Source organism: Maylandia zebra, linkage group LG23 (genome assembly GCF_041146795.1).
Source record: "Maylandia zebra isolate NMK-2024a linkage group LG23, Mzebra_GT3a, whole genome shotgun sequence".
Classification (NCBI taxonomy): Eukaryota; Metazoa; Chordata; class Actinopteri; order Cichliformes; family Cichlidae; genus Maylandia; species Maylandia zebra.
In genome coordinates, this window is record NC_135188.1 from 40,462,995 (window position 1) to 40,486,541 (window position 23,547).

The following is a 23,547-nucleotide window of genomic DNA, read 5'->3' on the forward strand; positions in this document are numbered from 1 at the left end:
TCCTTTCTGTCCTCTGGTTATTCTGATTATTCCCTTCCCATTACTTCAAAGCACTGTGAGAAAGACGCGCGGGGGCTTTGTAGTGACTGATGCATATTCACACCTAGGCGAGCTGCGCACACTTAAACTCCCGAACACCTAGACCTTGATATAAAACTCACGCGCACACACGCGCGCGCCGAACACATCGCACATCTTTAAACAGCTAAGTTGCTGCTTCCGAAAATAGTTTGCCCTCATTAATGGCCCAGCAGTCTTGGCATAACAAGTGCACTTTGAAGAGACTCTACAGTCTTCATCTAACACTTGCTTGTATTTGTGCATTAGAGAGAGACTTAAAGAGTTGGGGAGGGAGGGGGGGCCTCTCACTCCTGTATCTGTCGAAGTTGTTGAAGTTGTTGGTGCCCCGTGAGATCTGGCCCTTATCTCCAGCACAGTCCTCCACCTCAAAGACATTTTGATGTCCCCTAAGCGCGCACGCACACACACTTAGAGATAGACTCACAAAGACACTACACACACTCTCTCTCTAGTGGTTCTATTGATTGACTTTAGATGTGCAGACTCCTCCCCACTAAAAACAAAAAACATAAATACGCAGATGCGGAAAGAACTGCAGAGAAAAAGTTTGCAGTTAAATGCATGCAAATGAGCAAACGCACACTTAAACACACAATGCTACAGGACACACCTCCCACCTTCCTGCGCTCTCCTTAATGATACTGGATGTTTCCAAATGCTTGTACTGAATTATTGTGGAATTTCGTGCCGGTGGTCGGATATCAAGAAGATGCAGACACATTAAAAGTGCCCGTCTGCCTCTTCCATCCTAAGGATGTGTTTGAGTGCCTGCCCGACTAGTGATTATTTTTCCATGCTTTAGAGGCTTTAACGTCTTGTAGAAAGCGTCCTTATGCATCCACACAGCAAACATTCGTGTCTGTAGTTCAGCACAGCGGTTTTACATCCAGCAGCTGCTGAGGTTAATTAGCCGAGTCCATCGACCAGCATCATATTGCTGCTGCAGGTAATTCGTCTGCATTATGAGCTTTTGTATCTATCAAAGCTCATTTTGCTCTTGAGCAGAAACATTTTTGTTCAGCTGAAAATGCCCGTCTCTACATTTATCTGTCTGTCTGCTCGGTTCAAGGATCACTTAAGGAAAGTGCGTTTGCGTGCGCTTGGTCGATGATGCGATGTTATGTGAAACCTGAAAACAGGTTAAGGACTTTGTGTTGTTTGTGCTGGATTTTGCATAGATGCGGCATGGAAAACACTCGAGTATCCCTGTCAGAGCTGTACAGTGAGTTGAAAGGATAGATTAGTGCACAGATAGTGTGTCCTTGTATCCAGAGTCTGACTGAAACTGACACTGAAACAAAGGTTCAAGGAAGCCATTTTACACTACTTGTAAAGCTCAGATATGTTTAAAGTGTAAGAAAAACTGCTTGGCTCCCCTTATGACCCTGTTCTCTCTCAGTGCTTTTATGAAAGAACCTCTTTGGAGTATGAAAGTATCTTATATCACTGTTACACCCAGTCTGTGCCGTGTTTTTCTCCTGGTAGCCCGATTTCTTCGGAGCTCCCGGAGTTAGTGTCAAATGTCCGAGGTTTGAGCTCAAACGGAGTCTGAAGGAATTTGTATTACAGTGTTTCTTTGTGACCTTCAGCATTCCATTCATTTCATTCACATTAGAAATCGAAAGCATTTGGAGGCCTTACAAAATGTTCATGGTGCACATTTTCAAATTTCTCTTCTCGGATTAGATTTCAGGGAGTTTTTTTTCTCTTGCGTGGTACAAAGACAGCTTCTAGGGGAGGAAATCGACGTAAGAGAAGCTCACTGTATTTATGTAAATGTAGAGGAGTCTGAGCATTGAGCAACTTAAAACGGGTGAAGTGTTTGCTTCTTTATTTTTCTAGAAGTTCATCGTAAACAGTGTATCCCCCAGCTGTAATACCTGCTGCTTTTCATGCCTTTTAGCACTAAAACTAATCCTAACAATATATAGCCACTGGATTGTTTAGGTTTGCTGGTTTGTGTTTAAACCCATAGTGGTGCTTGATGGAATATCCTTAGTGTCAGGGTGTAAGTAGTGGAGTAGTGCACAAATCCAGTTTTTCAGGTGAAGTGATTATCAATATAGTGTCTGTAGTTCAGTACAGTGGTTTTACATCCAGTGGTTGTTGTTTTCATCTGCAGCTAATTTATATTTGGTTTTATGACTCAGAGTGTCAGTGACAGGTCTAATCAGAAATAGCCTGTAAAAGAGGAGCTGGGGTGGAGGTGGGTTGCAAATTGACTTGCATGTCACAGCAGGCCTGACCAACGTAGGCCATGTCCACACTAATAAGTTTTCCTTTGAAAACGCATCTTTTTCTCTTTCGTCCTTTCGCCTTTCGTCCACACTGAAGCAGCGTTTTTGGTTAAGGAAAACTGAGCTTTTTGAAAACGCTCTCCAAGGTGGATACATTTGAAATTTAGACTGCAAAAACAGAGGCTTTTGAAAACAATGATGCATTTTAGTCATATGATGCAGTCATGTGACCAGTTCAACTAAGGTGGCGGACGGCATTGTACAGCAGTTGTTCTATTTGCTCCCAATTTTTACAGCCCTATTAAAGATTTGTAACAGTTTGTACATAGCTCCAGATGCTCCAGATAAACCTCGACGTTCCTCCTCGACGTGTCAAAGAGACGGAAAGTAAACAAACGGCTGACGGAAATGACGCAGGTCGAATAGTTTTCATGCGTGCGCACTACAGGAACGTTGCGTTTTCAGTGTGGATGAAAACGATAGTGTGGACGCAGAGCGTTTTTAGACGAAAACGCCGTTTTCAAATTTATCCGGATTAGTGTAGATGTAGCCTTAAAGATTGCATCCTACATGCAATTAGTCAGGAGGATGCTTTCAGCTGATCCATCAGCTGATGTGGGCTGACACTGAGAGCAGCTGATCTGTCGGTCTATCAGGCCTCACTGACCTAATGCGGTGCTCACTTTGTGCCAGAACTTCAATGTCTTTGTGAAATTTGGTAGAATTCATTACTTTCAGGAGGCTGCACGTATGCACGCATAAAAATTAATCAAATTTAATTGAAATTAAACAAGTAAGGCCTTGACTGAGGCACACGGGGAGGTTAGAGGTCAAACCAGCTGTGGAGCAGCTGATCAGGGTCCAGTGTTTTGCCAAGGGGCACTTCAGCAGAGCAGGCACTTGGTGGCACAGCAAGTTGAAGCGAAGCATGACACTGCAAGTCTAGTTTTTATACTCCCCGTGCGACCGCTGCCAACCCATAAGATTCTCTCCTCCGGTGCTCATATAGTCTGTTTTATCTCGCTTGTACAAGTAAAGTAGACTTTTAGAGGAACTGGCTGAACTGCTGATTGATTAGTTTCAATGGAGGGAGGGGAGTTACTGATGTTTCATGAGCAGCGTGCGGTTCTGTGAAAGCGCTCAGCGGCGCTGGGAGGCATGCTGGTCTGTTGTAGTCAAAAGAATAACAATAAAGCGTGTGAATTAGCCTCCTTATTAGGATACAAAAAAGCCGTCGATTTTCTACCCCATCTCCTGCACCAGCGCACACTCTCTGAGTAATTAAAAAGTGATAACTTCTAATCACAGTTTCATTCCTGTCAGCATTTCTGCATCTCCTCCGCTCGGCGCGCTCATTATTTCACGGGGCCTCGTTTTGTTTCGGGGCGGAGATTAGAGAGTTGCTTTGTAATGTTTTTTTCTGTTTTAAGCGGGTTTTTGTCAAGAGCAGGATATATATGTGTGCGTGAGAGAAAGTGTGTGTTTGTCATGCCAAGGACAGGATGGGGGGGTCACTCTGCACATGGCTGACCCACTCCTGCCACCAAGCCCAGGGCCAGCTCACAGGAAAAAGCAGGTTGTGAGGAGAAAAATAACTTTGCTGTGTTGCTGTTGTCTTTTTCATCAACTTGGCCTCTTTGGCTGTCTTCTTTTTATTTGTACACATCCCGTCATTCTTCCTTCTCTTTTTATTTTCCCTGTCTGGAGCTCTTCACGCCGTTCCAGAATTATCCCCCAATCAGTCATTTTTTATTTTCCTTTCTCTTCATTGTGAGGTAAAGGTGTAAAGCGGCGAGGAGGCAAGACATTAAGGCGATTAATTGGCAGCTCCATCGTCGGCGTCAAGCGCGGCGAGATCGCATCTTAATTGAATGTCGCTCTCACCGCTAATCCCCCCGCTTTGAAACCCCCCATTTAGAAATCCTCAGCGACAAAAGGCTCTGTGTGTAATCGCCGTGTGTCACCCCTCCTCCTCCCCTCATCTCCTCTTTGCCTCCCGCCCTGGGGTAAGAAAAAGCTCCTTTTTGTCCCCTCATTTGGGTGTTGAAGAGGGTGGCCTCACTCCTGACTAAAAGCTTGTTAAAGATCCATTGCTGAGGGCTAACAGCGGAGGGGAGAGGCAAGGGGCCCCACTCGCCTGGAGGATGCCATTTGCCCCCAAGGAACGGGCATTAGCGGGAATATCAGCGATGTGTGGGAGTGGGTTTGCGTGGTTGGACCACTACTGAGAATCACTTGGTTGTGTAAATAAATATAAATAAGCAGTGAGTTAGAATAAATAAACATCTTGTTTTAATAACTTCTCAGTGTCTTTTTTTCAAGAGCCTGCTGTGCTCTGATGTGTCCACCTTCACCTCGTGTGTTATTGCAGTTAGATCACAGAGGTATTTAAAACCTCCCAGGTTGCCACCTGAGTCTTCTCAAGTGTCTCTCAAGCAGGAAGAAGCAGATTGTCTTTGTAATGCCTCTGGTTTTGAGTAGCAGCACTCTGAAATGCCTTGTTGATAAAAATAAGCCCCGACTGAAAATCTCAAATTATACTCGAGCAGAAAATAGATTCTGTGACTTTTGAAGGTTGGGTTTTGCTCGTTATTCGTATCGTGGAACTGATTATGAGCACCGAGTTAAAGATGTGTAACGATAAAGCTATCGTTTCATTTTTGAATGTTTTGTGCAGATTGGGGTACCTCTGTAGGCCAGAATGTAAAATGAAAACGCAGAAATGACCCTATTTCCGATTTGAAGTCTCCTCTTAACTCAAACACATTTTTACGTACTGTCATTTGAGTGCAGCCTGATGTATGTGCAGAGTTTGAGACCAGCGAGCTGTTGGCCCATCAGAATGAGAAATGTTTCTAACTCACCTTAAAGTTTACTTCATGCAAGAAAATGATGTGACAAGAGTAATGGAGAAACTGGAAATTTTCAGTGCACGTGCACTGAAAACGGAATTTTCCGTGAGATAGGAGAAGGAGAGCTCTTGACCTCACCAGGGAGATGAGGGCAATTCTGGGCTAATCCATATTACTCTGAGGTGGGTCTTGAACATTTTTGAACTGAGGTTTCTTTAACCTCTGTTTTCAAGACTGGAAAATGAGGTGTGAGAGACCTGACCTGAATTAGGGACATTGCAGTTTGATAAGAAGTAAGTCCTTATTACTGGGGTTTGCTAATAGTTGTAGTGAGAGCACTAACAGGGACTGGAAAGACGGAGCTGTCTCATTCGTTGGCTCCCTGTAAAATCCAGAGTGGAATTTCAAATCCTTCAAATCCTTTTCCTCACATACAAAGTCCTGGATGATCGGGCCTCATTATATCTTATCATCTGGATCAGGTTATAGGCTCAGGCTGCTAAACTACCTCCACTTTCCTCTCCTGTGCATGTGCTGCTATTGTCTTCAACTTTGTCGTCTCTCTGCCAAAGTTTGTGCTTTGTCTGGTTTGTTAGTCACCTCCCTGTGCTCTTCTCTCGACTCCCACTCCAGCTGGTTGCAGCAGTGAGCTGGTTCTTTATTTCCACCTACTGTTGCAGATCTCTTGCTCATACTGGATTGTCGGGTTCCTAATGTCTATATTGTTGTGGGGTTTTTGGCCTCGAGATGACTGCTGTTGTAACTTGGTGACGTACAATGAAAATGAGCTGAATAAATCCCAGTCAGCTTGCCCACCCGGTCCTCTGCAGGGGTGGGCAGTATTTACTTCATCAAGTCAAGAGTCAAGTCAGCTTCCTCCCACCATCCAAACACATGCGTGTCAAGTTAGCTGGTGATTTACATTGGCTGTAAGTCTGAGTGTGAGTGCATCCAGTGCATACCTTTCATCATGTGACAGATGGGATAGACTCCAGCCCCTCTGAACTGGATAACTGGAAGAAGATGAGAAACAAATAAGGATGAAATCAAAGGCAGCCATTGTATATTCACATGGAAAAAAAGTGCTGACCGTTTCTTTTTCCAAAGACGACACAGGATGCAAATGCTTATTAATTCCCACCTCTGTCTAATTCTTCTTTATATTGTGATGAAACTATAAGTGCTCTAGGTTTGCTGTACTGTACAGTGCATGCCACTTTGAAACCCTCCTCCAACTGAGCTCATCTTTGTTTCTGATTTAATCAAGGGCATATCTGATGACAGTGATGCCTGCTGTATTTGTTACTGGTGTTTCTCTCAGGTGGTCCCAGAGCTATAACACTTTTAATTAAAAAAGAAGAAGAACTTGATAACACCTCTTTGTAAAGCAGCCTACAAGTAAGCTGAATTTGAGCACCTGAAAATAGGTGACTGTTTTTATAGAACTGACCAAGCACAGTGTATCGGATCAGTGCTTACCTCTTTGCTACCATGCAGACGGCCTTCTAGGTTTCCCTCATTTCCCATCACTTAGTCGAGAGGTTTGACTCTCTCTTTGGAGCTGACTATCCCTCCAGGCTCGAAGGCTTTAACGGGCTGTTGTTTTAATTAAGCACCCAGACAAAGCAGCGCTGACAAGGGGGGAGACGGTGTTGCAGGTCTGGAGGATCACAGCGAGTCAGGAAGAGTGAATTTTTCTTTTTCTCTCGCTAAAATTATACTTGAGGACATATTTGACTCCCACATCCTTCAGCACTGTGCCACGATGAGAGGGGAATGTGAACATGGATTCCTGCTTCACTGAAGAGTGAGGTGTGTGATGTAAGGCTCCCGCAATCCTGCCGTGGGTACTCAGATCTTTAAAGCTGTGACAACCGGCGTGGCGGTGATAATGTATATGCATATTCTTAACAAAATCCAATCTGACATTTACTTATCTTATGAGTCAGAGCTGACTTTAAAGCGCCTATTGTCTCTGCCGTATTTTTTTGAAACCTCTCGCATACTTTCCGCCTCAACCCGAGCAAGAATAAAAAGAGAGAGCGAGAGATGTGTAGCACAAGCATATACACACAACCCCTCTTAACCTTCCATCTCTTTTCTCAAAAAAAAAAAGAAGCTTGGGAGTGAAGTGGTGTTGAGGAGACTCCCCTCCGCAGGCTCTCTTTCTTTCTTTTCCCCCCTGGGTGTCTGAACCTGGCATTTTCCCTTTTGCTTGCTCTCCATTTTGCCGTCCTCTAATGACAGACATTTTCCTTTTCTCTCTTTCCGTCGCCTCTTTCTCCCTTGCTTTCACTCCCCTTCGTCTCATTTTCGGAGCAGTGCTGCTGTTGGTCATTTTCCTCACATTAAATGGCAGCAGACGGGTAGGGTGTGGGCGTGGGGTGGCGGATGTGAAAAGAAAAAAAGAGCGTCAGAAAGTAGAGGAAAGAACCCGCAGGTGGAGAAGGGAGGGACGTATAGTGAGATTGAGAGATTAGGACGAAATGTAACGAGGTGGGGGGGGTGAATGAGAGAAGTGGATATACCTCAGGGACGGGTTATTACTTTTAAATGCTCCTCTGCGCCACCATCCTCTCCCCTCCTCCTCTCCTCTCCTTCCCCTTCCTCCCCCACAGGGCTCCAGGAGGAGGTATGAAAAGGTTATTATGTTTCCTTTAGAAATGGCTTGCTCTCCGTCTACGCCTTTCATCTCCAAATGGAATAACCTCTCTACAGTAGCGTGCTTATTTTTCTCGCTACACCTTCATCTGTCTTTCCAGTACACAACACACACTCCTGCCGTCTCCTTTCCTTTTCTCTCAGTTTTTTTTTTTCACTCCCCACAGCTGCCTTCCATCTCTTTAATCCATCTCTCACTCCTCCTTTTTTTTTTTTTTTTTTTTTCGTGGTGTTGAGTATAGTCGGTGCACTGTGCTGTAGGTACATGCCTTATCAGTCAGTTCAGTTGGGTATGGTGCTCCTGCCTCACTCATCAGCTATCACACTCAGCAGTTATCATGTAAAGTATGCTCTAGGTGTATGTGTGAACAGATTATAGTGTTTTACATAACACCTGAGCCTCTGTTCTTTACTGTTTTTCAGAAAGGGGAGGACTTGAGCAGTCGGGTGATGGAGGATGGCAGGGAGCAGCTGATGTATGAGATCCCGCTCAATGAAACGGGCTCGGCCGGCCTGGGGGTCAGCCTAAAGGGGAACAAGTCCAGGGAGACCGGAGAGGACCTGGGAATCTTCATCAAGTCAATCATTCATGGAGGGGCTGCTTATAAGGTATGAAATAGACACATCCATGTTTTCAGGCCTTTAGATCCCACTTTTATGTAACATCCATCCATTCATCCTTTCTTCCTTCCTGCCTTCCTTCCTTCCATCCATCCATCTTATCCAGTTCAGGGTTGCTGGGGGGCTAACAGACAGCTCACTTTGTGAGCTCAGTGTAATTGTTAACAAATGGTTCCCAGCCTGTTTCACCTGACATAACCCTCACAAACTCTTCCAACACCTTTCACATTCAGGTGACTGTATTTTAAACTGGATCTGGATAACTTTCAGTATTTCAGCCATCTACAACTATTAACTTAGTATTTCAAATATTCAACCAACCCTCTGACCTATTACTCATTTTAAAAGGCTATTCATTGTATTAGTAATTTCATTATGGAAACTCTTGCTAACCCTAATTGAATAAGTAGGGCTTGTTTGGAAGGGTTCCCAGGAGAAAGCCTCTTCTCTCTAAAAATGGCTTAGGTTTCCAAAGTTGTATCTGAGGAAACCACAAGACTCAAAGTACAGATGGAAAAAAGGAGGCAGAAAGGATAGACTGCTAATTGGAAGGTTGGTGGTTCGATCCCTGGCTCTTTCACTCTGCGCGCCACAGCATCCTTGGGTAGAATGGTGAACCCAGCATATTTCTTACCACCTCTAAGGCACGATGGTTGAGGGGTGATGATTTGGGCTTGTTTTGCAGCCCTGGGCACCTTGCAGTCATTAAACTCATAACAAATTATTCTAGAAGTTGAATATGAGGCCACCTGTCTGATAACTGAAGCTCAGTGATATAACAGGACAATGACCGCAAGCAGAAAAACCTACAATGAAGCGGTCCAACTCAGACCTGATTAAAGTGCTTTGGTGCGACCTTAAGAGAGCTGTGCATCAATAAAGTCCCCCAAACCAACGCTGTAAAGGAGAGCAGGCCAAAGTTCACAGTGATGTGAGAGACGGAGAAAACTATCACTTCAACCTATTGCTGCTAAAGGTAGTTCTGCAAGTCACCGAATCATGGAGTGTACTTGGTTTTTCACAGGACTCTATGCAGTCCTGTGAAAAACTATATTTTTACAGGACAGAAGAAGACCTGTATGTTGACATGTTTCTTTAAGAAAAACAAAATCCATCTCACCAGAACAAAAAAGGCATTTTAATTGTCATTTGAAATGAGCTAATATTTCCCCTGTTCTAAGGAGAAACGGCTCCTGGGGGATTTACAGGTTAGGAATCGATCTGCAATTTTTTTAAAATCTCAGACTTAAACTGTTCAGGCTTCTTTGATTGATCGTTTTATTCAGTTTTTGTTTCTCCCAGGTACATAGAAGAAAAGTCATGGGGATTGTTCTTATTGTCTTTCTTTTTGTTTCATCTAGTTGTATTTAGTCACTCTATTTCCCCTGTTTTCTGATGTCTTTCTCTGTCATTTCCTGTCATCTCCTCTCTCCCATTTCCTGTCATTCTCTGCTTCCAACCCCGCCCCCTCTTGGTTTCCCTTAACCTTTGACACCCATTGACCCCAAGTGGCCTTGTCACATAAGCACTGCAGCAGTCTTATCTATATCACTCAGTGCTCACCTCAAGTTGTGAGTGCATCAGGAAAAAAAAATCCTATTTCAGCACTTTGGAGACTCCTCTGCTTGGCCTCAATCTGTGTCCGCCAGCAAATGTCACAAGTCTTTGCGCCTCTCGTCGCTGCCCCCAGATCTGCTCTGCACGACAAGGAGGCGCAAAGACGAGTGTGCCGTTGTAGATAAATAGCTGTTCTGGGATCAGGCAGGCCAGACAGAGGCTCCCAAAAGTGCCTTCAGAAGTAGTTTTCAGACATCTGCCGATGCGGATAGCGCTCCGACAGAATGTCGTCGTAAGATCTGCGGCTGGCTGCGAAACTGGTCTCTGGGACAGAGTAGCGAGGCAGGGGAGACAGACAGCAGCGAGGAACGGAGGGAAGGAGCCTAATGAAAGAAGACAGCGGGTGAACGAGTGCAAGAAGGGAGGGAATCTGAGAAGGAAGAGATGAGCTGTATCGAACGAGAGAGCGACGCAAAGAGGTGGAATAAGAGGAGAAAAAGAAAATTGAAAAGTGTAGACACTCAGCAGGAACGCAGCGCGTAAGAGTAGATACTGTATGTGTGCGTGTGTCTCCTCCTCGACGTCGATTCATGCTAATGAAAAGCAGCTAAGGGCCCTGATGAGAGTTTGCAGCGGCAGGCCAGTGCAGAGGGGGGAACCCGGGCGTCCCCTGAGCCTGACTGACACACACACATCATCACACAGCAGGCACAGAAAAGGAGGAGATGAGGAAGAGACGTGGCGAGATCTAACCTATTTCCATTAAATAGTTTTAGGGTGGGAGGAGGGGTGTCAGGCCGGGGGCCTCAATTATATATATATATATATATATATTATAAAAAAAAGAAAGTTCTTTGACTTTACCCCTAATCCTGTCACACGATCATTTCAAAGAGTATGCTGAGAAAACAAATTAAATTTACATGTATCGTGCTGCAGCTGCTTACATGGAGAATGAAGGAATTAATGGGGAATATCACAGGCGTCTGCCGTATTTGGGATAAGCATCAATTTTTGATGCCATCCTTGAATTTGATGCCAGGCCTTAAACTCTGGGTGTGCTTCTGGGTGTGCGCGTACGTGTGTGTGTGTGGTGTCATTTTTGAGGTCAGCCTAAACGGTGCCTTGTTAATGCGGTGGGGTCAAAGGGCAGCACTGACCATAATGGGATCTTCAGACTTTCTCACACACAGGAGTCTCTCCCTGTGTCGTCTTGTGTTTTCTTTCATTTATTGCCTTTTTGCATCACTCTCTTCATTTGATCCCCTCTCTCTCCTTCTCCCTCACTGGATCGTTCATTTCCCTCCCTCCCTCGCTCCCTCGCTCTCCCTCCAGGGCACTATTCTGTGTTGCCTCTCTACAAGAGGCTGCTATTTAAAACACTTAGAAGTGATTTAGTGCCCACGGAGGCTATTCCATTAGCTGCTCTATGTATTTATCATGGCTCTCTCGCTCTCAGTAGATTGCTAACTCTACAATTTTCTTGCCTACCCCTTCTTCCATTTTCTTCTTTCCCACTCGGCCTCTCTCTCACACACCCACACACACTTTATACCTCTCCAAATTTCTCTTCCTTACTTTTAAAACTTTATCAGTACCCATTCTAGTTCGTTTTAATCTTTTTACGCTCTGCTCACTTTGATCTCATTTTATTATTTTACTTAAATTGAGTAAATAAAGTGTGACCGCAAAGGACACGTTCAGGTTTTCTCTTAAAGCGCACCTAACGGTCGTCTTCTCCCAACAGGATGGCCGTTTGTGTATAAACGATCAGATGATAGCGGTGAACGGCGAATCGCTGGTCGGGCGCTCCAACAACGCCGCCATGGAGGGCCTGAGGCGGTCCATGTCGTCGGAAGGAAACACCAGAGGCACCATCCAGGTGGTTGTTCTCCGAGCGCCCAAGCAGGTACAGCAAGCTTTGTTTTTGTCATCCCAGAGCCAACTTCTGTGTCATCGTGGGATTTTTTTTTTTGAGAGCTGTATTTCAGAAATCGAGAGCTTCATCGCCAACTAAGATGTTGCTGTTAATAAAAAAAATTTAACTGATGGAAAGCAGTGACGTTTTTAGGCCACGGAAGTGCTCAGGCGTAATTTTGGAGGTCTTTGGAGTCTGAAGCCTTGGAAAGAGCAGAGAGGTTCACATCAGTGGCTTGGAAGGAGCCACGATGGCTCTGTCTTGATACAGTCCTGCAGACATCAGTCTTTTTCAACTCTTTAATCCAGAAAATATCCAAGGCGATGAGTACGCCCGTTTATTCCAAAACTTTTGCATGTTTTTTCATGTTTCCTTATGAGCTAAATAAAAGTTTTAGATTCCCAGAGTCGGGCTGGATGAATTCGGGTACATTAGGGAATGCCTGCTGCATTATGAAATCCTCTGCACACCCTTATACGTTCAAAGATTATTCACATCATAAGCAGCTGCCACAGTTTTGACAGCAGAATCAATTAAACATATAATTCGCTTTAGGATGATTTTTTTCTCTCATGTTGTCATCATTTCAGGCTTACACTTAAAAAAAAAAAAAAGTGCTGCTTATACAGTAAACAGTAAGTGGGTTGGCAATGGGAAATCAGGCTGAAGTACTAAATCTTTTTACAAAACCCAGTTAAATTGATTGTGGAGTGACACAGATGGTGTTCTTTCTTTCTTTTCTTTTTTTTTTCTGTGACAAACAAAACCTTTTCCAGTATTCAGAAAGCCCCTCAGCTCAGTCATCGTAGAGAAGTGCTTCTCATAAACACTTTTGGATAGAAATAATGAAAATAAAGGCTCCCCGTGCGACTGTCATGCTGTGTGATTTGTTTGGCTGTTAAGACTGCATAAGCTACATTCTCGTGACAGTTTTTTTTTTTTTTTTCACGCAAAATAAAAAAATCAACCCAGAGAAAAGGTAGGCGATTTTTACAGCTTTAAGTTTAAGTTGACACCCAAACAAGAAGCAGCAGATAACAGTGTTGTTTATTTAGGAGGCCTTCGATAAGCTTTGTGCCACTTCAGTCGCTATAAATGCGTCAAAATGACTTTATTTTGCTTTGCAGATGGGGAATGCCAACTCCACTTCAAACATCTCCACCAACCATCAACCCAACATTCAAGCCGGCTACAGCAAACAGGTACGAACGGGTGACGGCCGCCACCAATCGCAGCCATCTCCGCCTCCCCGCTCCTCGTCTTTTTTCCTCCCCTCGCTGAGGCGGCGGGCGACCGAGCCGCTGCCTCCGAGCCACAGGCAGCGTTACGCACAGAGGCCAGGGGAGACGCACACCAGATACACCTATGGATTTAGCCGCACTCACGGGCGTAGCGGTTACACATTTGGGTTCAGACAAAGGGGTAATGAGTGCAGCGATGATGACGGCGAGTACGCACAGCACCGCCAAACAGTGCGCAGCTCAAACAAGCCGACAGAGGGAAATCTAAATGGGGAAAGGTGTGAATGCAGCCAAACGCTCACGGACGCGCACGCCCACAGCACGCTCGATAACGCGTGCGGTCACAGTGTGCGCGACTCTCAGGGCAACACGCAGCGTGACGTGGACACACGCGGCCACGAGGGCAGGCGCACGCTGGATGATCTCCACGACCACGAGAGTAACAGTTACACCGAAAACATCCGAGCGATGGCAGAGCAGATGTACGGGGACTCGCCTACGCACAGCAAGATACCCACTCGCGGTCAGAGTAACAGAAACACACACAGATCTGCAGACAGCTACGTGGACGCACACTCGCATAATTGCATTCACAATCAGTCTCTGACCAGACGATACTTTCAGCTCTGACTGAGTCTTAAGTGTGTGGATGATCTCATGCACACAGAAAAGATTTAACTGAAAATTAAGGAATTGAAATGAAACCAAAGCACTTTGGGAAAATATTCATTTTTATCTGTGTAACGTTATGAGCATTACCACCAATGAAATTATGGGGAGAACGTTTTTTCTCTTAGTGTGACTACAGTACAGTTTTTTTAGCCATCAGTGGTTTGGAAGCAGATTCATCTATCTGAGAGCTTTCCCTTTGCCAGCACCACTAACTGCCACACCATTTTGTTCCCCTTTTAAAAAGTGACTCATAGCTCGATGCAGTACTAAATTCATCACTGCGTCTGACTCTCCTCTCTGTCACATTGGTTTAAATCACTAAACTTAGCTCTCTTTTTCTGTTAAACCCGCTACTTTGTCTGTGTGAAGTTTTCCTTTTTTATTTTCCATGTTTTTAAGAGGATGTACTCTTGCTTTCCTGTCTCACCTGCGTGTTTCTCCTCTGTTTAAATAAAGCTAGTGTGAAGCCTCCTGCATGCCTGTTTTTCCTGTTGGGTTTTCAGCAGCTTTCTTCTTTTTGGCTCTGCTCTTATTTATTAAATTTATTGCTTCCCTCTTCCCCCTGTTTTGGGCTTGGTGTCTCTTTTCTGTCTGGGTTTTAGTCCTTGTTCCTTCATGCATAAACGAAGGTGTTTCCTCAGAATTGAGCAACTTAAAATTCCCAATATTAACATAAATCACACGACTCAACATTTTTGTTTTATTACGTTTATTTATTTAAATATATGAAATATTTTATTATAAATAAAATATATTTATAATACATTTTTAAGACATATTTTAATATACATTTTGTTTAAAGCTGTAACATAGAAAAATCTATATCATACAGCATATATATCATGTATATTATGCGATGAACTAACAGGTCATGTTCATAGTCACTAACAAGTCATTTAATTAAATATGCAACGAAAAGTACGTTACAGTGCAACGCTTTTTAATACCAAATGGTTTTCTGTGCAGAGAGTTCAGAGGACTTGTTTGTTGAAGCAAACTAAAAGGTTCTTGAATCACACAGGATGCAAAAAGGTTATGTTCATCTTAAAAAGCAGCTCAAGTTCGTGGATCGAAAAAGCTGAACTTGACACAAACGTTTACTCCAAAAGCTTCAAAACACATTTCACAGCAGCTTGGTGAGACTGCGTGACACAGAGGGAGACTTCATGGGTTGATTGCCATTGACCTGCACATTGTGGCATTTACATCTCGTCTATGCCTCGTCCCAGTGTGCGTGTGTGCATCTTTGTTATCAATCCAAGCCTTTGGATAAAAGCTATCAAACACAGTTCAAAGTTCAGTATTTATCTGCATAGTCCTTCTCGTCTCACCGCTTAACAGCCAGTCTGGTCTTTTGATTAAACAAACGGCTCCTAAAACGAAACGCCCTGACCCCCGTCAGCATCCCCGCCTCTGTCTGGAGCTGGCTTTGGGTGAGCACTGGATTATAGGGCCTGAAGTCCTAAACATGATAAACTGCCACATTTACCTTGTTACATCTAAGAATGACTTTTTTGCTTTAAATACACCCAGATGTTGTATTTCATTGTTTAGGTTTAAGTAATGAATCACTGGACTTGCCTAGGTTCTGATTTACTCAAACTTGTAGTCAGATGTAATTGGATGTTGTAGGTATTCTCAGCATGGATATATAGGGTTTTAAATGTTTTTGACAGATGTAAGTAAACATACACAGAAGGAGATCTATAAAGCTTGTGATTTTTCTCTCTAGTGCAAGCATGAGTTTGACATTTGCGTTTTTTCTGATGTAACTTTGCATCATATTCGAGGAAGCATGTGACGACCTACCGTAGGTATCTAAGCATTTATAAGGCTAAGTAGACTGATAAACAGTGAAAAAGGGATCGTAATTGGCAAAACGATAGACATATAAGTCACGTGGAACGGTTTCTGTTCCTCCGTTGCTCTCCACGTCTAGCCAATTGATAAGAGGGTTGGGTGGGTGACGCGGTAGGCTGAGGCAGGACTAAGCCTCTCTGAAGCCTTTTCTATGCAGCTGTAGGTTAAGACTGTCTGCAAAGACAGATCCCCCACACCCCTGTTTACTTATTGTTGTGGGATTAAGATATCTGACTGCCTGTCTGCCAGGCAGCTTTAAAAGCCTGAGGCAAACCGCAGGCCAAGGGATGGATGGATAGACGGACGGACGGGCAGATGGGCAGCAATGATGGGATTTATGTTAGTGACAGATGCGGAAAAACTGTCACAACTTTGTGTGCACATTCATACGGCACCCATATACGAGCTCAGTGTGATTGACAGCTGTGATGTTGTGACATATTAAGATGTATGGTAGCTACTAATGATACCCCAGGGACTGCGTGACATTGTGAATGCACCCCACCCAACACTTTGATATCAGAAAGCTGCTGGAACACCTTTCATTATTGTACGCCGAGTCTTAAGCCTGTGTGTCGGTGTCTGCTTTTGCTTGCTGTGTGTGTGTTTGACAGCTGTAGCGCCCATCTCTTTGACCAAAGCAGGCTTCTTTCATCCGCCAGCAGCACTGATTCCCATCACCGTTGCTAGTCCCTGTCTCCAGCTGCGGGGTGAGGGTCCTTTGTAGTTCTGGATGGCTGTTTTATAATGTGCCTGTCAGCACTTTCAGGATTATCTTAATTATTGTGTTTTCAGTGTACCCATGAACGGTATCACATGATTTTCCACTGCAGTTACTCATTTTTTCTAATAAGGACTCCCAGAAGTGCATCTAAATGTGTATGTTTGCTAATTTTGTTAGCGAAGCTACCATCTTCTGTATCAAAGTTAGGAAATACTTCAGAAAACATTAGCTGATGAGGGACCTGGTCACAGCTGAGTCTCCATCAGTGACATATTTCTTCCTCACTTTTGATCAACCAGAATTCTTTTTTTTTGTTTTTTAAACTCCACTGCACATCTGATCCTCAGAGGATTGTTTTAGTCTATTCACATGTCCTCCGAGCCCTGATCTAGTATTACCATCTGAGCTGAATTGTAATCCATTAGTTGCAAGAAGTGAGTGAACTGCAAGAAGATTATTGCAAATCCGCCCTTTTTGCTGTTGACTTGGACTTGACTGCAATTGCTCTTGGCTCGGGAAAATTCACATTTGATTTTTCATTTGTAGGATTTCCTTCATGAAAATTATCCCAGGCGATGTTTCCTTGCTGCTTTAGTTTTGTGCAGTTTGAAGCCACTCTTTTATTTATTTATTTATATATCTATATATATCTATATATGGATGGATGGATGGATGGATGGATGGATGGATCATCAGAAAATGGAAGACATACAAGACCACTGATAATCTCCCTCGATCTGGGGCTCCACGCAAGATCTCATCCCGTGGGGTCAAAATGATCATGAGAACGGTGAGCAAAGATCCCAGGACCACACGGGGGGACCTGGTGAATGACCTGCAGAGAGCTGGGACCAAAGTAACAAAGGTCACCATCAGTAACACACTACAACGGCAGGGAATCTAATCCCGCAGTGCCAGACGTGTTCTGCTGCTGAAGCCAGTGCATGTCCAGGCCCGTCTGAAGTTTGCCAGAGAGCACATGGATGATACAGCAGAGGATTGGGAGAATGTCATGTGGTCAGATGAAACCAAAGTAGAACTTTTTGGTATAAACTCAACTCGTCGTGTTTGGAGGAAGAAGAATACTGAGTTGCATCCCAAGAACACCATACCTACTGTGAAGCATGGGGGTGGAAACATCACGCTATGGGGCTGTTTTTCTGCCAAGGGGACAGGTCGACTGATCCGTGTTAAGGACAGAATGAATGGGGCCATGTATCGTGAGATTTTGAGCCAAAACCTCCTTCCATCAGTGAGAACTTTGAAGATGAAACGAGGCTGGGTCTTCCAACATGACAATGATCCAAAACACACCGCCCGGGCAACAAAGGAGTGGCTCCGTAAGAAGCATTTGAAAGTCCTGGAGTGGCCTAGCCAGTATCCAGACCTCAACCCCATAGAAAATCTGTGGCGGGAGTTGAAAGTCCGTGTTGCTCGGCGACAGCCCCAAAACATCACTGCTCTCGAGAAGATCTGCATGGAGGAATGGGCCAAAATACCAGCTACTGTGTGTGCAAACCTGGTAAAGACCTATAGTAAACGTTTGACCTCTGTTATTGCCAACAAAGGTTATGTTACAAAGTATTGAGTTGTATTTTTGTTATTGACCAAATACTTATTTTCCACCCTGATTTACGAATAAATTCTTTACAAATCCTACCATGTGGATTCATGGATTTTTTTTTTTCACATTCTGTCTCTCACAGTTGAAGTGTACCTCTGGTGCAAATTACTGACCTCTGTCATCATTTTAGGTGGGGGAACTTGCACAATCGGTGGCTGACTAAATACTTTTTTGCCCCACTGTAGATATAGATATAGATCTATATCTATAGATATAGATCTATATCTATAGATATAGATCTATATAGATAGATAGATAGATAGATAGAAAGAAAAAGAGCAGTTATTCAGGGGAGTGTATTTTTCTTATTCAAACAGGAGTCAAAGAGTCACTACAGTGTAATATTACAGGGTATCTTTTAGGGATCATTTAGGACATCTGAGTTTCCACATCTCTTAATGGTCACAGTATCCATTTCTTTGTGTGGATTTCGCATCAAGTTGAGAAGATTAGAAATTTAAATTGGACCAGCCGGTTTGGTCAAAAACAACGTGACGTGAGTCACTGAGCAGCCGTATTCTGAACAACCTGCAAATGTTGCACTGAGTGTTTGCTTAGATAAGTGAACAATTAATTGCAATAATCCAGATGTGATGAAAAATGCATGAATAACAATTTCAGTTCAGAGTGTAACTCGATATGAGTTAACATGGCAATATTTCATAACTGATTAAAAGCAAGAGCAAACCTGAGATATGAACTTCCAAAGTAAAAGTCGGGTTACTCCACAGGAAAAAGATTTGGCAAATATGGCAAAGCCATCGAGAGTTTCCATTACCTTAGACATAAATCTGTCAGGGGCACAAACGAGGACTTCTGTTTTTTCTTTATTAAGTTGGAAAATAATGTCACCCATCCTTTTAATAGAGTCAAAGCACCTCTGCAAGATCTGTAGCTTAGAAACACCTTGAGACTTAATGGAGATATATAACTAAATGTGTAGCTGTGATAACAAATGTCCTGAAAAGTTCTCAGAAAGTGCTGCAGATGGAGCAGATATAACAGAATCACTAAGGGCTTCGAAACAGAGCCTTGTGGCACACCATAGGTAAGAGAAGTGGAAAAGACCTGTACTTATAAGCAGGCACAGAAAAGGGTTGTTCAGACAAATATGATGTAAAGCACTTAGGAGAAGACCTGAGACGCCGTACTGTCTTCACAAGACATACCGAGGTTGAGGGTGTTGAACTCTCAACCGTGGGCTGACCAGTTGGTCACAACAGCTGTTTGCAGTTGTTAAATAAAAAATTTTTTGTTGACAGTCTAGTGCTAGATTTCTCTAGCAAATTGACTCTGTTTCGACTTGCAGAAGGATACAGGACAAACTAAGGACCGCACATCAAGCACTGGTTACATATTTTCCTGGTACATACTCGTTGCACATCGGTTCTTGTTAACGTTTACACCACGATTGGTGGTTACGTTCATATCAGGAAGTGGTTGGAGGGATCAGATCATTGTGCATTTTGCTGGTCGTTTGCGCTTTTGTTTCACAACTGCCCCTTACGATGTGCTCAAGCTGATAAATCTGTCCTGGAGCCTCTTCCCCACATTGTGGTGACATTTAAGATTAAAGATCGACAATTTATTATTGTCCTTTTGACCGAACGAACCAGACTGCTTTACTGGTTTGACACCAGTAGATAAAAACGTGTACGTCTTCAAGAGCATGCCTCCAGCATGCCAAAACACAAAGACAGTATACCTTTGAAAGCAGGATTCAGTTAACAGGCTATAAATTTGACGCTTGTGTACTTTGGAATCTGGTGCTAGTATTCTGTAGCAGTGATATCTAAAAATGTGGTAAAAGTGAAATAAAAGAGACTCATTCATTACTGCGTAATAAAAGAAACACATTTTCTTGCATCTGAAACCTGACAACCATTTTCAGAGTTTCTCTTCTTCTCCCTCTTTGCTGACAGGACCTTCGAAGCCACGATTCATACCAGAGACCTTCAGGACCCACCAGAGCTCCGAACACTGAGTCCACCATGAATGGTGCGAGTCACACTCCAGCTACGCCGAACAACTACACACACAGCAAATCTGGAAGTGGTGAGCACACAACTGCACGCTGTTTGTCCATTTGAACTGTCAGATAGTCAACATTAGGCTTAGAGTGTTTGTGTACTCCCCTTATCTGCAGCTGAGTATGTACACACAGTATGTTTGTTTGTGTGTGTGTGTATTCGCGTTAGCTTATTTACGTGTGTGTGTGTATTTGCCATCACTGCACAGCGTGACATCCAGCCAAGGCTCCTGATACCATAGTGTTTTTTAGGTCACTGTAGCAGCCACCCTGAGCATTTTATAGCACCGCATTACAAATTTGTCACATCTTTCCCCGGCTCTGTCTTTGGATCTCTCCTCACTCTCGCCCCTGCATATTTTTAGCAGGAGAAAGGGAAGTCATTAACTGTGTTTTTCTGAACGCGCCGCTTGCTTTTCATGTGTAAAAGATCTGACCTTGGAATCATTACGCTGATGAAAAAGCTCCTGAGTGGGCCAGATTTGCATACGGGATATTGTGCGGCATGCGTGCTGTTGTGTTAAAGAAAAAGGGAAAAAAAGGACTAACAAACTGTTTTAAATTCATTCTTTATCTCTTTCTCCCTCGTCTCCCACTCCCTCACCCCCATGGGAAGCCCGGGATGTTTTTTCTCACTGTCGGCCCTCCGTCACAGTGGAACAGTAGTGGAGTTTTACGACGAGGGTGGATTTCAACACAAAAGAGTTTACAGTGCGATAAACTCTTGGGGGTTTACAGTTTATGGAAATGCGTCAGGAAGTGTTTCAAATAAGTTACAAACGATTGTTGTGTCTGTTTTTTAGTTTGCATCTATTTTTGACGTAATGCTGAGCTCTTCATCGTCAGTATCGATCCTCGATTGAAGGACGCGCTATTTTTCATCGCGCCTGTAATTAAATATGTGACGCGCCCTGTCACCACTGATTGATAATATTTAGAAGTATACAGCTGCTAAAATGAGATCTCGTGATTGTGTGCTGCCGCTCATCGTTTATTAAGCTTTTGTTGCGTTCAGGATTGATGCTGGAGTTAATTCAGGCAGGGTTATTTTTGATATCGTCTCCAGCAAAAATCAAAGTGAAAGCTATGAACAAACAACCTGAGAAAAGCTTTGATTCATCCTGATAAACAAAATCTGTGTTGTTGTTGTTTTTTAAAAAATGTTTTACTTTTTTTTTTTTGTTTCTGCTCAGCTCCATCTCCTGCTGCGGTCGCCGATGACAGCTATGGTCACTACGGCAACGACGACGAGCAGCAAGACTTCCCCCCGCCGCCCTCCCCTGGCACTGTGGAGGAAATGAACAGAGAGTTTTTGCTAAACCCTTCATCCAACAGGTACCCCACCCCATTAAAACACACACACACTGCATAGAATACTTCATAATCAACCCTCTATTAAACTCCACACATAGGCTTACAGAGTTATTATGTTCTAATGGCGCTCTTAATATGGCCCTCTGTGTTATGAGATAAAGTAGAGCCATTACATTAAATATGACATTGTGAATATGCATTATTTAGACTAGATTGTCTAATTGCAGTAGCCTATTTGCATCACGCAAAACCAATTATATGCTGATAGCATAATGGAATAAATTCTGTAGGAGTTCATGGGCTCAGAAAGAGCTGTGATATTTCTGTTAGTATCCTGCTGTACAGTTGGCTGACACACTGAGAACAGAAACACAGGAAATTTATGTGAAACGCCAATTTCCTACCTGCTTCATTAGGATTACCTGCTAAGGAGATGTTCTGTCAGCAGGCTGTCAGGGCCTTTGAAAAACAAAAAAGGGATCTCTCCCCCCCCCATGCTTTTCTATATTCGGTGGATGTAGACATAAGTTTTGATTTGACGCTCTAGATAAAGCACTCAATTGCATAAGTAGATCGCCCCTTTGTTTTGGGGCAGTGTTGAGCCTCAAATCAAATATTGATTTTTGTGTTTTGGATTAAAAAGAGGTGGTCTGATCATCATATAAAAATTCCATCCGACTAAACTAAAATGAAAACCTAATGTAAGGCCGTCCAGTAGGATTGCCCCTCTCTGTAAACAGCGATCTAGAAAGTGCTACCCAGATTGCTACAGGACTTTAGCATAGCATCAGGAAGATATATGAAGCTAGACAAAGCAATGAAAGCATGGTAACGGTAATTTAAGACTCGGGTTACTCAGAGTGGATGTCCTGCAAAAATCACACCGAGGTGAAGAAGAACACACGCATAATATTAAAGTACCTGCAAAAATGTACCCAACTTCCTAAAATCTTATAGTATGTAAACAATATAAGAATAACACTTAATAAATAAATGAATGTAAATTGAAAGCAGTCACAATTCTCCAAAGATATTTTGTAGCACGCCTGGAAGCTTCAGTTTTCACCATTCTTTGGACAAATGTAACAAAAAATGTCCCTGCACGCTAAAAACACTAAAAGGTCGTGCCTGCTTGAAAGCATGGATGGTGAAGGGAGCATCATGATTTGTGGAAAGAAGAATAAGAGCAGGCCTGCACACCGTGACCTGAAGTTTAGCTGTGTTCTGGTGACAAACAAGAAAACAACCCAGGGAACGGATGTCAATGAAGAAAATGTCACGTTTTGGAGTTACCAAGTCTGAACTTCGCCCAAATAAGATGTGGCAGGAACCGAGCAGTGATTACTCAGTAACAGTTTACTTGTTATTAAAATTGTGTTTTTCCATAATGATCATATAATAATTTGGGCATAGTTGTGCATTTGTTAGCACTGGCACATCACAGGAAAAGGTTGCTGGGTTCAAATCTAAAGCCGGCTGGCTAGCTGGGGCCTTCCTGTAATGATGATGATGATAATATTTATAACTTTATATGTAGAGCATTTTTCAAAGCACAGAGATTTGAAAAAGAGATTTCATTCAATCACTGAAGCTCATGTACCCCCAGGGTTATATAACACAATACTATCACTGTGTAAATTCTGCCCCTCCCTAAGCTTCCTTCTGCACCGGGGTTTCTTCCTGTTAAAAGGGAGTTTTTCCTTCCCTCTGTCGCCAAGTGTTTGGCCAAAGGACATCTGATTGTTGCTGTTTTCTCTCACTTTCAATGTAAGGCAACTGTTGTGATTAGGCGCTATATGAATAGAACTGAATATAATGCACATATAAGCGTGGGAACTCTGTAAATCATCACTCTCAGTGCTGCTTCATCATATGAAAGATCAAATAAATCGAACAAATCTGTCAATCCAAGTAAATCTGGTCAGCGTGATTGTGATTCGTTGGCTCTAAAAGGCTACAGTGCATGTTTACGTTATCCCACTGAAGTGTCTGGCATCAATATAGTAGTTTCCCTTTAAGTTGAATGGAGACGGCGCGTGCTGGTGTTTTATTGAATCATGCCATCTGGACTGCAGGAAATTGAATCGTCTGTTTGAGTTTGATGCTCAAATTTTGTTTACTACGACTCGTTGTTTTTGTGCCAGGGCACAAGCTCG

The 23,547-nt window shown here is 43.3% G+C and overlaps 1 protein-coding gene across 4 annotated transcripts in view; it reads left to right on the top strand.

The window, feature by feature from the left end:
* pard3ba (par-3 family cell polarity regulator beta a) overlaps positions 1 to 23,547 on the top strand; it is a 195,401-nt gene that overhangs the window by 70,340 nt on the left and 101,514 nt on the right. For all 4 annotated transcript variants that reach the window (XM_004552659.3, XM_004552660.3, XM_076880078.1 and 1 more), the window contains 5 exons: positions 8,255 to 8,440; positions 11,757 to 11,918; positions 13,055 to 13,129; positions 19,971 to 20,103; positions 21,271 to 21,412. In XM_004552659.3, the coding sequence (XP_004552716.3) occupies positions 8,255 to 8,440; positions 11,757 to 11,918; positions 13,055 to 13,129; positions 19,971 to 20,103; positions 21,271 to 21,412 (698 nt within the window). The remainder of the gene's footprint in view (positions 1 to 8,254; positions 8,441 to 11,756; positions 11,919 to 13,054; positions 13,130 to 19,970; positions 20,104 to 21,270; positions 21,413 to 23,547) is intronic.